The following is an 18,726-nucleotide window of genomic DNA, read 5'->3' as shown; positions in this document are numbered from 1 at the left end:
TTGCAGAACATATTTTGAGTCCTAAAACTCTAAAGTACCAAAAGGACAGAGCAGAACACAGAGGAGCATCTCTCTAATGTCCTATCACTGGTGCAGAGGTATGCTGAAAAGTATGGTTAGGTCACCCATAGAGTAACTGGAAGATATAAGCTCTGTCCAGCTCAGTGCATGAAAACTGTGACTCATGACTCAACAGCCAGGCATAGTACTGGAGGGACGGGATTATACAAGAGGAGTTAGGACATTTGGGAAGTGGAGCCATGGCGACTCCTTCCCTCTCTTCTGTCAACAAGATGGGTTCCTCCCTCCTACACTGTTGCAGTAAATTGGTGCAGCCACTATGGAAAACAGCATGGCGCTTCCTCAATAAAACTAAAAATACAGTCGCCGTATGATCCAGCAATCCCGCTCCTGGGCATATATCCGAACAAAACTATAATTTGAAAAGATACATGCACCCCTATGTTCATAGCAGCACTGTTTACAGTAGCCAAGACATGGAAGCAACCTAAATGTCCATTGACAGATGAATGGATAAAGAAGATGTGGTAAATATATACAATGGAATATTACTCAGCCATAATAATGCCACTTGCAGCAACATGGATGAACCTAGGAATTACCATACTAAGTGAAGTAAGTCAGAAAGAGAAAGACAAATATCATATATCACTTATGTGTGAAATCTAAAATGCAACACAAATGAACTCATCCACGAAACAGATATAGACTCACAGACAAAGACAACAGACCTGTGGTTGCCAAGGGGGAGTGGGAGTGGGGGAGGGAAGGATTGGACGTTTGGGATTAGCAGATGCAAACTATTATATAGAGAATGGATACACAACAAGGTCCTACTGTGTAGCACAGGGAACTGTATTCAATGTCCTATGATAAACCAGAATGGAAAAGAATATAAAAAAGAATGGGTGTATATATGTATATATATATATATATATATACACACATATATCTGAATCACTTTGCTGTACAGCAAAAACTAACACAACATTGTAAATCAATTATACTTCAATAAAATAAATTTTTTTTAAAAAGATGTGTTCTTAACATTCTTTTGAATTTGAAGGAGAGTCCTGGGCCAGATGCAGATAAAAATAATCAGTAAACAGTTCCTATTTCCCACTGGCCTAGGAATATACACCAACCAGTATCACTGATGAAAGGGAGAATGTATTCAAAGTTAATTTTGGGCTCACCAGCCTGACCTACAAAGTCTCTATGAGAACAAGAAAAAACCCTGAAATGGAGGCAGGGTAGGAGGGCATGATTTCCTGGGGCTGCTTGGATTGAGTAGTTCTCACGTTTCAGATGCCTCCCATCCTGCAGCACTTGGTAGTCTAAAACCACTTCCTCCTCCATCGCTTCTTCACACCATCACTGGCATTAGGGTTGCAGATTTGTCAATGAACTATTTTATGTTTTTCCCCTTGCCATCTGGCAATATCAGCTCTCTAATGAATTGCTTTAACTTGGGTATTTGTTTTCTTTAACAAACGTGACTTTTAGTTGAATTATACAATATTCATAAATAGCAAATGCTGGCTGATTAGAATCAACGAAAACCCTTAGAGCTGCCAGCGAAAATGGGCCCTTAGCTGCACATGTTACTTGCATAGCCTAATCATTTGAAAGGCACCAGCTTATTTTTGGAAAGAACTTTTTACACATACGCTTATGTAATCTGTTATGTATGTATATATGTATGCATTTGGATTTGGGTGGATTCTTGCAAGCCAGCCATGCTATGACTATAAGAGCCAGATACACTTGGATTTGGAACTAGACACACTTGGGTTTGAGTCCTGACTCTGCCACTTACAAACTATGTGAACTTGGGTATGTTTCCTAATCTCTCTGTGTCTCTAGCTCCTCACATGTAAAATAGACATACTAAATCCCTTGCAAGATTGTCTCAAGGAATAAATGAGATCACACAAGGCACAGTGTCTGGGTACACCGTGGCTCAATTATTAGTAACTATTACCATAATCATCATGTTCTATTAATAGAGGATTATGGTAGATAACATTTGCAGTCTCTATAATCCTTCCTTTCTGATAACTGCCACAGCGATGGGCCTCCAAAGCCATATTTGTCTTATATGACACTGCTTCAGTGATTGGGCAAGAATAAGGAAAATAAGGAAATATGAGTTTAGGCAATTTTTTTATGCTCACCCAGCCATTGGGTTCTTGATTTAATCTGGCAGATTCTCTTCCTTGAAAGTTTGGATTAGGAATCAGTTCCCACTGGTCCTCTGAACTAAGAAACTGCAAGACTGGTCATGTTTGGCAACGAGCATGTCAAGGCAATAAAAGTCAGTCTACAGAATGATGTACATGTCAGGGAAGGAGGAGGCCTGACTGTGACTTGAAGTCAACCAGAGTGGTGCCCTGGTTCTGACAACTTTTCCACTTCCATGAGAAACTCCATTTCATCGATCTCTCTGTTAATCAATCTATCTGTCTCCCTTTTGCTTACTACTTTGAGTAGATTTCCATCATCTTTAACCAAAAGATCTTTGCTAACAGTGTCATCTCTGTGCATGAGGCCACCAGATCTTGCCTGTTGTAGTTCGGACAGCCTAAGCATTTGAAATGTACCCAGTTATTTCAGAAAATAACTTTACACACACACACACACACACACACACACACACACACACACACACACACACACCCTTATGTTATCTGTTTTCAACTGCTGAAGTACATTAAGTGGAAAATCAAAATACTCCTGCATAATCATGTACGCAAGGAAGTCACACATGTAAGAAAAAGAAGTAAGAATAAAAAGAGAGCCACTGACATTCCTGGTCTTACAAAAACAGGTCATCTCATGGCTTTCCAGAATCCAAGCAAGAAGGGAGAGACACTGGGTCTTTACCTGGTGTCGCACTGGATACTGTTGGCCACTGCTGATCAGGCCCTCCTGGACCAGCTCGTAGAATGCCAGCCTCTTCCAGGTGCACAGAGCTGAGTAAACACATAGACCCAAATAATAGTTAGACCATAAATGCCTTTCCAGCTCTCCTTCCACCCTCAGAAAGTGCTTACATCTCTGGAGGCAGGGCTGCAGCTAACACTTTTTACTCATGCTTGAACTGAAACAATTACCACTAAGCAGTCATCTTGCATCAACTGCAAAAGCATTGCTGACTTACTGCCTGCTACACCATGCAGGCGATAAACATGTTCTATCTTTATAGCAATTTTGGTTTTCATTAATGCTGTGTGGTGTTCATTAAATCTAACAGGAAGCCCATCAGAGCGCTAATGACATTTTATCGTCTTAATGCCAAAGCAGATGAGGAGAGCTTGTTCTCAAAAGCCCCAAGCCTCTTTTGCTAGTTCTCTTATTTCTGGGTTATAGGAAAGAGGAAAGCACGAACATTATTTGCTGGTAACTGTAGGATTATTCCAGTTCAGCCCAATTAATTCTTAACTTTATTTTCTGTTTTACACTTTCTGTATCTTTTCCTCAGAGATAACCCACCCTACATTTCCTGGGACTAGAGGAAGTTTATCACCAGTACTCATGGATCCCAGTTCAGAAGAGAGTAATTCAGCATGAAATATTGCAGAGAGTGAGACATGAACTGGGAGATCCTTAGAGGCAAGTAGAGATAGAACGTAAATTGGTCAAGGGCAGAGAGAACATCATATTCTTTATGTATGTGTAATGTTAGCAGATATGAGACCCTCAATATTTTCTGGATGAAGAAAGGAACAAATGAGACCCTAAGAGTAAATATCACCCAAGAAAACCCTCACCAAAATAAGAGGACTCTTTGAAATTAGGCATTGGTTCATCTTGGAAGTTAAGTTAGTAAAGTAAAGCTTCGAGTACTACTGCCTGAAGGGGTCATGTGACTCAACAGAGCAGGAAAACTTGAAATATTGTGGGGGAAGGTCATCTCTAAGTTCTATATTCTTACTCTTTTTTTTTTTTTTTCTTTTCTGGGCCGTGCCAGGAGGCTTATGGGATCTTAGTTCCCAGACTAGGGATTGAACCCGCACCCTTGTCAGTGAAAGCACAGAGTCCTAACCACTGGACCGCCAGGGAATTCCCAATATCCTCTTACTCTTTGACTTCAAACAACATATCTAGTGGAAATTCACTCATTAAGCTCTACCCTACTGCTGTTCTTCCCTTCATCTACACCCTAGAATCTTCTCTTTTTTCCAAATATTAATATCCTTCGGGTTGGTGGATTCTACCAACAAATTGTATGAGTTCAATTAGATTCACTCTGAAGATGGAACTACCCTAGGAACCAGCTCAGCTCAAAGCAGAATTTTCAAAGGAACAGGCACATGATATCTGAGGCTAGAAAGGTCAAGAAACCAAGCGTATGTGTGAAAAAGATGAGTGTTGTTTAAGTTCACAACTTTAACATATGTTCCATGTACTACACTGTGAGGAATAAATAACATTTAGTTTTAATTTTTATTTCATTTCTTATCCTACTTGAATCTCATAACATCTTAATTGAAACCTGAATAGAAACACATGTGGCTTTTTTTTTCATTTGAAAATGGAATAAGGAACTGATATAGTTTAGTATTTTATTTTAATATAGTTTTAAAGGTGCATCTTATAGCTTTGGTATTTTTCAAGTAAAGCACTAATTCAACTGGGACAAAAGAAGTTGGTATTGTAAACCATATTTTATCCTATCATATAGTCCACCACAATAGCTCAGATGCAGGCAAAAGCATAAGCTGGTTTCTAACAAATAGAAAGAATCTTTCTGAAACCTAGTATTCTGGCGTCTGCGTAAGTGTTTCTGGCCTAAAGTTATGACCAGATTCCAGTGTGATGTCTCACCAAGCCAACCACTGATCTTCAGTTTTCACTGATTGCTTCTCGTTCAGAAAGAGCACCCATTATAATGATTTCTGCTCAATTTGTAGGGTAATGTTTGGGAATATGTTGACTTATTTTAATTTAATGTGTTTTTAACAGGCTAAAACTAATTTTTCATTAACTCAATACATACTCTGTAAGCTCTCGCTTTAGAAATTGATCAAGGTTTGGTGACGATCTACACAAGAGTTGCCCAGATATTCTGAGGGGCTTAAGTCTGGAGTTTATTTCTTCTTTTAAACTAAGTTATTTTGGTGGTAGTGAACACTAGTTGCTTGGCTCTCTCCATTTGGTTTCCCAAAGACACTCACAAATAATGAATCTTTTATTTGGCCCCGTGGCATGAATACTAGATCAGGTCTGGGAATAATGGTAGTTAATCAATTACTGTCAAAGAGACAAAGTAGAGAAGGCAAAATTATATTTAATCTGAGTTTTAAAGTAATGTTATTACTCTAGGTTAATTTAAAAGTAAGCTAGATTTGGTCTCCAGATATTCAATAAAGGCCCTTCACATGGCTCATCCTCTGAAGAGCTCTTGCCACTGAGGGCAGGCAATAAGATAGCAACAAGATGGAAAAGATAAGGAGACTCTAATAGGGGTGAACATGAACAACAATTATTGTGGTTAACAGGATATAACAGTCAATGTGTGATGGAAAACCAAGGTAGACAACAAGTGCATATATATTACACAATGTACTCAAGTCTGAAAGCATCAGTATTCATTATAATTTTAAGGGAAGGACAGAAAGTACAGATGGGGAAGGGATGAAAGAAGTTGAAGCTATTTCCTTATAGAAATTTTAATGAGAGAAAGTAAACAGTCGCCTGTATCTGTGATTTTACAGGAGATTCTTATTTGCCGGCACTTGATAAGCGTTTGGCACTGACCACTTCCAATGTTTCAAGGAATAGACACGGAGACATATAAACACTGCATTCCCCTGGCAAAGTATCTAAGTTTCTCAGTTTGGACAGCTGCTTCCGGCCTATGAAGACAGTTTATCTGAGTCATACAGGTGCAGTAACTTCTGAGGCAAATGAGGAAGGAAAGCCATACCTGTGCATTCCTGCTCTCAGGGAGGCAGAGTAACGCCAGTCAGGGTTGGGATGTCGGGGCTGCAAAATCACAAAGGGAGTTTTTGTTAATATGGCAAAAACGATGATCTCCTAGTGACGATGTTCACCGATGAGTTGTTTCTTAAATATTTCCATGTAGCTATTAAAAGTATGGAAGAAGCCATTTCATATGCATCTCTAAGATGATGTTCACATATATATAGCACTTCAGGAGAAAATTAAATTAGTTCATCAGGGTCCTTGCACAGATTAAATACCATGGAAAACTGGATTTAATGATGCTGTGAGGACCGGCTTTGGCTTTGCCTTGCTCAAAACAGGTCTATGTATTAAGATACACACTACTATATATGAAATAGGTAAACAAGGGCTTACTATATAGCACAAAGGAACTCTATTCAATATCTTGTAATAACCTATCATGGAAAAGAATCTGAAAAAGAATATATATAACTGAATCTCTGTACCCCTGAAACCAACACAATATTGTAAATCAACTATACTTCAATTAAAAAACAAAACAAAACAGGTCTATGTTCCTAAAGCAGCACTAGTGGAAGGACAGTCTATTCTGAAACAGGAAAAGCTTTCATTGTTTCTGCCCTCAAATGCCTCGTTAAGGGAACATCCCCAATTTGGTATTCTAGCTATAACAGGGCACACAGCTACACAAATTCTGCTGTTCTGGCTGGACTGCAGAGCACTGCAATCTGCTGCTGACTTTGCAGACTGCAGCATGTTTGACTCTGGGCGGATGTGCCCAGTCACAATGCCAGCAACTGATAACAGCCTTTTCTGCTGATTGAAGGGGAATACAAGGGAGAGGAAAACAAACCACCTCGGGGTGTGACCTTGTTGTGCTGCATAATCCTTTTCATAAAATTGTACTTGTTTCCTGCTCCTCTGAGGGCTTTGCCTTCTTATTCAATTACTGTTTGCTAAGCTCTGTTTAACAGGGAGCAGCTGAAACCTAAGAAGAACCTGACTCACTCTGCACCACCTATGTGTTGGGAAGATGCATTGCCCTGTGTCTTCAAACTGTCAATTCAAAGTGGAGGGGACACCGAGGAAAATGTGGGCACCTAGAGACTGTTCTGGAAGTTATGTGCTCACTAGAAGCTACTCAGGAGTCACTGGGGACAAAATCAATCACCATCACTATCTTGTTATCAATTAGCAAAAATGTTATTATGAAAAACCCAAGACAGATGTTCCTCTCAATGTGTTTTCACGGGCAGAGATTAAAGTGATCCTGTCACTGAATATTGAGGCCTATTTGAATGCAAAGATGAAGAGATGGAGGTTGTATTCTGCATTTTCCTCTGGACTATAATTATCATATTTGGTAGACACAAGGCCACAGTAATGCCAATAAACTATTTCAAAATGTCAATAAGTTTGTTCCTGTCATTCTTATAGTTCACTCAAGGGATGCACAGTATTTCATAAACATACTTCTTCACAAGATCCAGAGAAGAAGTGATCAGCATCTCAACTTCCAGACAGACTTTGGGATGGTTAGATGATATTCAACAATTTAGCCAAGTCAAGGCCCAGAAAAAGCTACAACTCTAGGATACTTTACCTCAAATGTCCCCATACACTAACTGCCCTCTCCAGTCCCTTCCATTCTGTTGGCAAGATATGAACATACAAGCTACTTCATCCTTGGTTCTCAAATTCACAAAATGCTATTGATGTTCCTCATAAAGTACCATACAACTATCTACAGATGAAATGAAGGGGCTCCCATTTTCTATCAGGGGTAGTAGAGGGAGCAAAAGAGAAAATATTTGCAAACCATGTGGTAAACCTGAAAATATGACTGAAATACTTTTTATTAATCATATCATCACCAGCTTTCCCCTGACCATCAGCAGCACTGGTGTCAGCTTGTGAGCTGTAAGAACCCTCCTTCAAGAAAGACTCTGACATCTGTTGAGCAAATGCTGCCAATTTTTCTATGACTGGGTAACATCCATGATGAAAATTGCTGCAACTTGATCTGGTGAATGAAATCACCAACTTTATTTTGCAGAAAGGCACAGTTCTAGCAGGACTGACCAGGAAACTCAGTCCATTACATAATCTCACTTCCTCAACGACACGTAATTTGTCATGCTGCTATTTTCTATAATAGTCCCTCAGCAACAAGATGCTTCTGAGATTTATTTGCCAAAATCATAGCTATGAGACATCTTATGGCAGTGAGATCAGGCAGGGAAAAGGTAAGGAAGAAAGTAATTAATATGTTTTATGTAGCCACACAATACTAGGCAATGGAATAAGCACTTTATACATATTACTGCATGTATCCTAACACCTTTGTTAGACCATAAACTTTATGAAAGGGATTATATCTTTGTTTATAAAACATATTGATATTCTCAAATATTCATAATACACAGCTACAGCCTCAGAAGCTAGCAGGGTTCAGGTATTTGATAGGTTTTTAAAGGCTTTCAAATAAATTAACTACCATGCAAGGGCAACACTATCGTACTTAAATTACAAAAATTAGAAATCTGGAACTTTAGAGAGATTAAATTACCTGCCTGATAGGTAGGTTTGGCTGATAGTCATGTTTAGGTACCCCTAACGTGAAAGTCTGTGTTTTAAATAAATTTGCATGGAATGACAGATATATATTTTTCTCTTTTTTACTTCTGACTTTCCCAGATTGATTTATTTTAAAATGATACAAAATTAAATGTAATAAAATGTACATAGGTTTCATGTGAACTTGGAAAAATTGATTAAACTTGGAAAAATTGAAGCTGAGAGGTTGACTGCTGATATACCTAATATAATGAGACATATGTTTAGTTCTCTAGTACTTGGATGGTACATCCCTGGGCTTTGCTTAATTTCTATTGGTGAAAAGCCCAGTATGTTCTGTTGTTTCAAGGCGTAGTCCTTCAGTAGAATAAGTCATGAAATTCCACATGTGGAAAAACTGAATTAGGTAGTCCACGTGGGTGATGTAGTATTATTGAAGAACAAGAATCCATTTGTTTCTATCAAAATTAGAGCTAAGACTTGATTTATTCTGTAATGGTATGATTTATACTGTGGAATATTTGAGCTACAAAAGGGTGAATCACCTCTTCCAAGACAGATTTGAAATAAAATAGGTTTAAAATACCCTATGTCATTCATAAAATCATAGGACTACTCAGTAAAGTAATATGCTATCTTCTTATCATGGAAATCCATGAAGCTATCAATAAATGGTCCTCTGAGAAACAAGACTACATGTAGCATCTCCTTTTCCTTCCTAGTAGGAATCTATTAAAGATGTATCCACTGCAAATTTTTCAGTGATATTTTGTGAACACTGATATAAATTATGATAGGCAAAATCCTAAAATGGCCTCCAAGATCCCTACACCCTACTGTAAATGCCCTGTATAATCTCCAAGACTGAATATGATGGGTCTTACTCCATGATTAAGTTATATTATACCGCACAGGTGGCTTTGAAAAAGGGAGATTATTGGGGTGGGAATGACCTAATTATACGAGTCTTTTAAATCTGGGTCTAGAGATCAGAGACAGAAATCAGAGAGATCTGAAGCATGAGAGGCATTCCATGTGAGAAAATATTCTCCACTGTTAAAATACTGGTAAGGACCTGAGAGCAACTTCTAGGAGCTGAGAGTGACCTCCAGCCAACAGTAAGTAAGAAAACGGGGAGCTCGGTCCTCATGGAACTGGATTCTGCCAACAGCTTGAATGAACTTTAAAGCAGATTCTTCCCCAGAGCCTCCAAGAGAGAACTCAGCCTGGCCAACATGTTGATTTCAGCCTTGTGAAAACCTGAGCGGAGAACCCAGTCACAGTGTGCAAGTAATAAACGAGTGTTGTTTTTAAGCACTAATTTGTGGTGATTTGTTACAAAGAAATAGAAAATGAACACATAAACTGTTGGTCATGAAGGCAAAAAGAAATCTAACATTTAAAATAATCATTGCTATGTTACATATTAGTCTTCTAGTAAATCAAAATGAAAAGATGATAAATATGAGAAGTCTAGGTGAATACTTACTTCTAAAAACAGTCATTTATAATCCTAATCCACAGAGCAGGAAAATAAAATACACATAACTTTAAAACATACCTAATGGGTTCTAGTACAACAGAAAATGCTAGGTTTGCTTAATTCTGGATGCACAGCCTGCTAGTGCAGCAGTTACTCTCTCACCCACAGTTTTACTTCCCTGGAGCCCAGAGTTCTGACCCTGCAAGGCCAGAAAGCAACTGATGTTGCTTATGTGCCAAAAGACTAACATTTTTCTTCGATTTTTGCAATGTTGGAGATTTCTCTGCATTTGTCAAGTTCAAATCCTCGAAAGACAAAAACTTGTATAATTTTTAGGCTAGCAGATTTAAAACACTGCTAAGGAATTCTCTTGACCTTTGATTTTTGAAATCATGCTTTTATAGTACTCAAAATATTATCATACGAATAAGCCAAATTTATATTCATACTGTAATATGCCCAGGAACCTGGAGCCAGGTGAAATTTACAAAACTCATATTCAAAGACACCTGTAAATCCCCATTCAATTCAGCTAAACCTCTGGGCTTGGTGATGGTAATTTTTCACCAAACGTTTGCAAACAGACATCATCCTGACCTCTCATTGAGAGCAAAAATTGGGGGCCAACCAAGACAAGTATCCAGAACCAACTCTGCTATTCTGTCAAGCAAACAGCATGCCAGTAGACAATTTGTAATATGCCAGGCTGTGTCCCTGCAGAGTGTTCTGAGTCAGACCAGATGCCCATGTGCAGGCTCAGTCCTGGGTCAGACCAAAGGGTTGGCCAATGACATTCAAGCTGCAATAAATAGATTTCTTCATCAGTCAGAATATGTGCAAGATAAAGAGACAGAGAGGAGCTCAGCCATAATTCCATCTGGCTCAGCAGATCTGCAGAAGAGGGGAGGAAGGGGGTAGTTTGAAGAAATTAACGTATTCTCAGACCAAATAAAACAAACCTTTTCTCAGAAGAACAGTCCTATAACCAATACAGAAATGGCAAAACAAAACAGCCCCACCCATTCAAAAATGACCATCAGAGGATGGAAGTTCAGATACAATTTCTTTGCCTATTCTGACCACTGTGCAGTTTTTATAAATTTACCACGATGGCACTTTACACTAAGTGTAAGTTCTGATCCAGGACAGAGTCAGTCACCAGCTAGAAAAGTCAGTCCTGCAAGAAATAAATTAGGTGCCACTGAAAGAAGGGTTCACCCTTCGAAGTTACCACAACTGGAATTAGAGTGAATATGTACGCACAGTGGCAAAAATAACTGAAGATTTGGTGACTACAACTTGCTTCAAAATAAGTGAAAGTGAATGTAAACTTAACTCATTTCTGCTATACTCTTTTGTGATTTCCACATCTTGTGCCAACTGGTCCCACTGAGGCACAGTTGGACAAATCTGCCCAGAGCACTCAAAGTGACTCATCAGCAGTCACAGGACCACAGATGCACAGAAACCACCTTAAGATTTGGCTCCTTTTCTTGGAGATTCTGAAGAGGGTGCCAACCACATTCAACACCAGGTTTTCAGAGCTCTCCAAAGAGAAGTTATGCCCCACTGCTAAACAGTTACTTCAAAAACCTCACTGCACAAGTGGCTCATGAAATAAACTCACTGGGGGTAAAATCTACCAAAAGATTAGCCTGATGTTAAATACTGATATTTAATAAGCAACGAGAGAGAAATTCTAGAGAGAACAAAGATAAAAGATCTGAACAGGTTTTGCCAATGGTAGAACAAATAAAAATATCCTAGCTTGGTAGTAACGTTTTTATTCATTGATCCTCCCATTGGTGACCTACTTCTATGCAAACAATTCCTCTTTTTCCAGAGCAGTTAATTGACACTACTAGGTGAATCAGTGGTAGCCTGAATGCCTGAGTATCCCATATCAAAAGGAATATAAACATTGCGATTTCTATTTACTCATACTGTTTCAAAAAGCACAGTTTTTGGAGTCAGACAGATATGACTTAAAATACCTCTAGTAGAGTGACTGTGTGTGTTACTTAACCTCTCTGAGCTTGTTTCCTCATGTGCTAGATGTTGATAAATATTTGTTTAATGTATGACTTACAGGTAATGAAACCATACATATACTGCAGTGCAGAATATTTTTGTATAGTAGGGTGGTCAGTGAGCGCAAATTCCCTTACTCATCCTTTCCGATCCCCATCTAATTTTAATGTAGGCACATGGAATCAATTGCACCCCAGGACTCTCCTGCCATCTGCAGTGACTGGGTAGGGAAGAAAGAAAGCCTAACGTTGAGAATTTAACAGGTTGATCTAGCAGTGATGACTTTCAGAGTTGAGTGATTTTTGTCCCCATTTTGCCATGCTATGACAACGTGACTCACTCTCTACCTATAACCGCAATAATTCCAGGAGCTGTAGAACTTAGGGCTCTCTTCACTGGATTTCCAAAAGTGTCTGGCAAAAATTTGCCTTTATTAAAATCATGTACTCTCCTGGCAAAATCCCACAAAAGCAAGCACTTTTCTGACATAATTTTCTCCCTAAATTAAAGGTTTGTGAACCAAAGCACATATTAACACACAGGTCAGTATAAGACAGAAATAGTTCACGTATCAAATTGCCCCAAGCTTTGAGTCAGGAGAGAGAGGGTGAGAGTGTCACTCGCCTGCGCTTCCGGCTCACAGCTGGTTGCAAAGCTTGCCTGGTCTGCTCTCTGTGCCTCTTTACCACCTGCAGCCCACCCCAGGCCCAAAAGGACTTCACAGTAATTTGTTCAGCAAATGTCTACAGCATCCTTATTTAAAATTAAGCCTTTCTACATGCTGCCAAAAGCTATGATCTAAAGAATTCTGGAGGCTCTTTGATTTCCCCTCCCCCCGTTCTTCTTAATCTGCAATCTGCCTCCCGTGGCTGCTCAGCATTGACTAACATCAGGCTCTTCTGATAAATCTACCTACAATGTACATGGAAATTCTCTCAATCCATCTCTGTTCTTTTCTGTGCTTATTCATTAATTTCCTGAAGATGAGCATGAATTTAGAATGTGAAACTATAGACATTAATAAAAAGACAACAATATGTCAATGAAAACACATCACAAAAATATAGGAGGGACAAATATTATTAACTCATTTTGTAGGACCTCTGAAAGTCCTAGCTGCAAAGTAGTTGTTTGGGAAGAAACAACTCATCACTTTTTATGGGACAAAATTTTGGCTCTGAAATCCAAGTTTAAAGTATCACAAAGCAGAGTTCTATTATTTCAAGCATGCATATGGAGACAAACACACTATACAAACACATGCACTGTCCAACAATTTATATACATCCTTCATATACTGAGCAAACTGGCCTTACACCTACTTAAAACCAGTGTATCTACTAACACCTGTCTCTCTGTCTCTCATGTACAGTAAGCCATCCACTTTCCAAGGCTTCTGTAGCTAGATCCAGAAATTGAATGTGTGCTTTGGAACATGTTGAAGTACCATTTAAAGTACTGTCATTTAACTTAAAGACATGAGGGGCTTTAAGAGGCTGCTTCACATCTCATCAAAACCTTAAGAATTCTCAAGAGGAAATCAGAAGATTACATTTACTCTAAATGCAGGGAAATCCTCTTACAAGGAGTTCACACAAGGCCAAAAAAGATAACTAGTGGCAGAATTCTTTCTCCTCAAGCCCGGCTTGTCCTGGTCTTCACCATATCCCCCACATCCTTAATCCACTCATTCTACCATCTCCCTGGCCCAACCAGACAAATTGGTTCTTGGATGCCTGCCGTACCATCATTCATCTCCTCCGACAGCCCCAACAGAATAGTTATCACAGCAAACAGCCAAATCAAACTTTGTCTTCAGGGTGAGGTCCACATTCTATGGCTTTATCACCTCTGACATGAATTTCTAGCAGATCTCATCATATTAGTTCAATGCAATTACCAGAAATATTAACTGGATACTTTTCATTGTAGATAGTCCATGGTATAAACAGGGACAGCACACAGAGGTGACCACCACAGACCCGAGAGGTTTCAGAGCTTTTGAAAAACAACACTCCTGTAGGATTTCAAAAGGGAACCTTCCCTGTAGATGATACAGCACAGGCCATTTCTCCTTGAATCTCATAATGTTACCCTCTATAGCATCATCTTATTCTCAGGCCTATTCTATTTCTCTACAGAGCTGTGCTTTAACACCACATACTTAAGACAACTCCTCATTTCTCAAACAATTTTATGGTCAAGGTTTCATATATCTGAAAAGAAAATGGAAAGTAAAACAATTCTCTAGTCCTATTTTTCTAGAGAGGAAACATAGCAGATTATAATCCAATCACAGGTAATACACACACACACACACACACACACACACACACACAGAAACACTGAGTTTACCAGATAACCCTTGTCATTTCTAGAGAGGAAACATAGCAGATTATAATCCAATCACAGGTAATACACACACACACACACACACACACACACACACACACACACACACAGAAACACTGAGTTTACCAGATGACCCTTGTCATTGTTAATAACTCGAGAAACCCAACTACATGATACTGGGAGGGGGCGGGGGGAATGTGAAAAATGCATGACTTTGTGGAAGACCCCTTGACTACTATCTCACCTCATTTTGAGAAACAGCTTCGTTTTTTAGAATAATCAGGTTCCCAGCACTCTGCCCACTTTGGCCTGTGAGGTGCCTGCTGTCACCTGCTGCTGCTTGGGCTCCCCCAGGTCCCAGTCCTGTCTGCGCCCCTGTGTTGTAAAACATGAAAGTGTCACTCCCTGAGCCTGCTGTCAGACAGGCTTTGTAGCAGTAGGTCTTGGTGAGGGAGCCGTTCCCTCGCACTTCAATGAAGTGAGGCTGCACTTTGAGGCCGTGTGGTATCCTGGCATCAATGTTGTTGTTGGCCTGTTTGTAGAGTTCTGCAGGGCACCTCTCCCTCACTCCACAGAAGCCTCCACAGCACGCAGTGCCATAAGCAGTGTAGCGGTAGCACTTGATGATGCTCAAAACAACGATTGTCAAAAGAAATATAAAAGACACTGTGCTTAATGCTATTATTAGATAAAGTGTAATTTCAGAGTATGTCCGAGGACTTCTCACATGTCTCTGAGTGTCAGGGAGGATTTTGGAAACCCTATCCACTACAGCTACTGTAATGGCCACAGAGGCTGACAGCGATGGCTCTCCATTGTCTCGGACCACCACGGTCAGGTTGAAAGTGGTTCCACTCTCATCTCCCATCTTCCTGGTAGTCCTAATTTCTCCTGTATGTAGCTCTACTTTAAAGAGGTCCAGGTCAGAAATCTGGGCCAGATGGTAAAAGAGCCAAGCATTCTGCCCAGAGTCTGAGTCCATGGCTATGACTTTAGTGACCAGGTAGCCAGCAGGGGCAGTTCGAGGCACCATTTCAATGGCTGCTGACGAATTGGTTGAGGTAGGGTATAGGATGTGAGGGGCATGGTCATTCACATCCACTACATACACGTTGGTGGCCACAGTGCTGCTCAGTGGTGGGCTCCCCTTGTCCCGGGCCTCCACAGTCACAAAGAACTCCCGAAACTTCTCATAATCAAAGGAGTTGACAGCATAAAGGCTGCCACTGGCACTGTTAATGGAGACATAGGAGGTGACTGGCAGCCCTTGAATCTCCCTCTCCAGGAGGGAGTAGGTCACCTCCGAATTCTCCTTTTCATCGGGGTCTGTGGCTTGCACAGTGCAGAGCAACACCCCTGGCAAATTGTTCTCCTCGATGTAAATGGAGTAGGAGTCCTTCAGGAAGCTGGGTGGATTGTCATTGATGTCAGAGATCTCAACCTGCAGTGTCCGCTGGGATGTGAGCTGTGGTACTCCCCCATCAGTGGCTGTCACTGTGATGTTGTAGGCAGCCACCTGCTCCCTGTCCAGGGGGCCACTCACCACCAGTGTGTAGGAGTTTCCAAAGCCATTCAGCCGGAAAGGCAGTGTGGGCTCCAGGCCCAGGCTCACTTTCCGGTTGGGACCTGAATCTTGGTCATTGACACTGAGAAGGGCCACAACGGTGTTGAGGGCAGCATCTTCAGGCACTGGGCTGTACAGGTCCGTGAGCACCACCTCTGGTGCGTTATCATTCACGTCCACGATGTCCACCAGCACCTTGCAGTGACCCACCATGGGCACTGGACCCCGGTCTGTTGCCTGCACATAGATCTGGTAGGAAGAGGCCTCCTCATAATCCAGCTCTCCACTTACCCGCACTTCCCCCGTGCTGGCGTCAATGCTGAAGAGCTGCCTCTCCCGGTCCGAAGTGTAGCTGCTCAAGGAGTATGTGAGCTCGCCATTGGAGCCCTCATCCGGGTCTGAGGCATTCAGCTTCACCACCAAGGTGCCTGGGGGCGCGTCCTCCCGAAGCTGGACGCGGTAAGTGGACTGATCGAAGGCGGGAGAATTGTCGTTAGTGTCCAGGACAAGCACAGAGATCTGCGCGGTGCCCGAGCGGGCTGGGCTGCCCCCGTCCACAGCTGTGAGAACGAGGTGGTGCAAGACTGCCTGCTCGCGGTCGAGGCCCTTACGCAGCACCAGCTCCAGCACCTTACTGTTCTCCTGCAGGGGTTTCAGGTCCAGCTCGAAGTGCTCGCTGGGGCTGAGCTCGTAGGTCTGCACCGAGTTGGTGCCCACGTCGGGGTCCTGCGCGCTCTCTATGTGAAAGCGCGCTCCAGGTGCCACCGATTCGCTTACCTGAAGCTGGTAGTCGGGCCGCGGGAAGCGCGGCGAGTTGTCGTTGATGTCCAGTACCTCCACCTCCACGGCACTCACCGCCACGGGGCTGTGCGCCAGCACTTCCAGGCTGAGCAGGCAGCGAGGCCGCTGCTCACACAGCGCCTCCCGGTCAATGCGCTCGTTGACGAAGAGAGCTCCACTGGTCAGGTCCAGCTCCAGGTAGCGCGGGCTGGGCGCACCCAGGTGGTTGATACGCAGGCAGCCCGGCCCCAAGCGCCGCAGCTCCAGCCCCAGTGCGCGAGCCACGTTGCCCACAAGCGCGCCAGGTGTCTGCTCCTCCGGCACCGAGTATCGCAGCTGGGAGGCCGCTGGGCCCGGCAGCAGCAGTAGCAGCAGGAAAAGCAGCAGCAGCCAGGACATGGGCGTCCGGAGCCGGGGATGCTCTGTCGCCCCGGGTCTGGTGCCCGCCAGCTCCATAGCCACCGGACGCGGCGGAGGCAGCCGAGCAGGGCCGGAGGCAGCAGCTTCCCCAGCCGTGCTCCACGCCGGGGCCGCGCCTCCGCCTCCGCTCGTGCCGCCCTGCGCCCGCTCCCCCACGCCTCACGAGCTAGCAAACGCCGGGGCCGCTCCCCTCGTGGGCCCTCCGGAGGGCTCCTGGCCCCGCCGCCCGCTCTGACTCCCCATATCCCAGCTCCTCCGCTCGCCTCGGAGTCGCTCAGCCCGGCTTCGTTTCCTGCCGCCGCCGCCGCCGCCGCCGCCGCTGGTCCAGGGGAAGGGAAGAGGAAGCAGAAGAGGAGGGGGAGGAATGCTCAGCAAGTCCGGCTCCGATTCCGCACCGAGGTGGCGGACGGCGACCCGGACTGCCCAGTCGCTCCAGCCACTCCAGCCCCAGCTCCTTCGCCCCGGACCGGCCGGATCCCAGCAGACTCCGAGAACACGGCCACTCCCTTTTTCCCTGCCCCCACTGTCCTGTCTCCACGGTCCCTAGGCTGCTGAACTGGTCTTGTAAGGAGATTATTCTAGGAAAAGCAGTTAAGTCTCTAGGACTCGGGCTTTCAGCTCCCAGGAAAAGATTTCCAAGCGCAAGTCAAGAAAATACACCGAGGGCCTTGGCTAAGTACGGATATCTGGGCGGCGGCTCCACGTTAAAAGAAACAGACGCAAGTGAGGCGCTCTGAGGTTACTGATGATGGGGATTATTTCCCTGACACCAACATTTTCCCTGAATACTCCTAAATACTGCAGAAACTTCTAGGGCAGAGGGAGGGGGGGTGGCAAGTGCTGTCATCTTTCGCGGAGCAAGCCTAAAACTAGCATCCTGCGATCCAACACTCAATTCTGCTCCTAGCCAAGTGGCTTTTACTTCCAGTGTGTGCCTTGGCAAATAACCAATATTTCAGGTTTTAATATTCTTTCTTTAAAAAATTGGTTCCATGAAGCTGCAGGCTAAGCTCTTATTTGACCCCTTTTTGCTCATAGTGGGGAGAACATGGTAAAATTTTAAAGAGACGCTTCCCTCAAGCTTTTCCTCATTTTACTTCAAATTATTTTCATTTATCACCCAAGACATTTTCTTCTTTCAAGAGTGATTTAAATTTTTTTCTTTAACGGATGACAATGTCTTCAAGAGCCTGCAAAACCATTACATCAAGAGAGTTACTCTTGATTTCCCAAGCCTGGCTGGAATTTGGACTCCATTAATGTTTTGCAGTGAAAAGTCTGCTGTTATTAAGCAAAATGTGGAGGGCTGGGATTTATCTCACAATAGCCAGCAATTTCAATGGCTGCAGCTCATCTTACATAAAAATAAGGTTCCTTTACCCCTCCGGGTCTCTGTTCCCCTAAGACTCCCCCCTTGTATTGCTGCAGAGGCAACAAAAAAGGATAACCAATTGTCAGTGAACAAGAAGGCAGAAGGGGGCTTTCCTGGTGGCGCGGTGGTTGGGAGTCCGCCTGCCGATGTAGGGGACACGGGTTCGTGCCCCGGTCCGGGAAGATCCCACAT

The 18,726-nt window shown here is 42.8% G+C and overlaps 1 protein-coding gene across 3 annotated transcripts in view; it reads right to left on the bottom strand.

The window, feature by feature from the left end:
* LOC102990686 (protocadherin alpha-C2) overlaps positions 1-18,726 on the bottom strand; it is a 116,159-nt gene that overhangs the window by 26,401 nt on the left and 71,032 nt on the right. For 2 of the 3 annotated variants that reach the window (XM_055086802.1, XM_024121259.1), the window contains exons 2-3: positions 5,954-6,012; positions 2,908-2,996 (exon numbers count right to left, since the gene is read on the bottom strand). In XM_055086802.1, coding sequence (XP_054942777.1) covers positions 2,908-2,996; positions 5,954-6,012 — 148 coding nt within the window. Of the gene's footprint in view, positions 1-2,907; positions 2,997-5,953; positions 6,013-14,642; positions 17,225-18,726 lie in introns of those variants that run through there. The other variant, XM_007123223.2, reaches the window with a different exon arrangement.

This window comes from Physeter macrocephalus, chromosome 8 (assembly GCF_002837175.3).
Source record: "Physeter macrocephalus isolate SW-GA chromosome 8, ASM283717v5, whole genome shotgun sequence".
Taxonomy (NCBI): Eukaryota; Metazoa; Chordata; class Mammalia; order Artiodactyla; family Physeteridae; genus Physeter; species Physeter macrocephalus.
The sequence above is the reverse complement of the archived record's forward strand: the minus strand, read 5'-3'. Positions and strand labels throughout refer to the sequence as shown.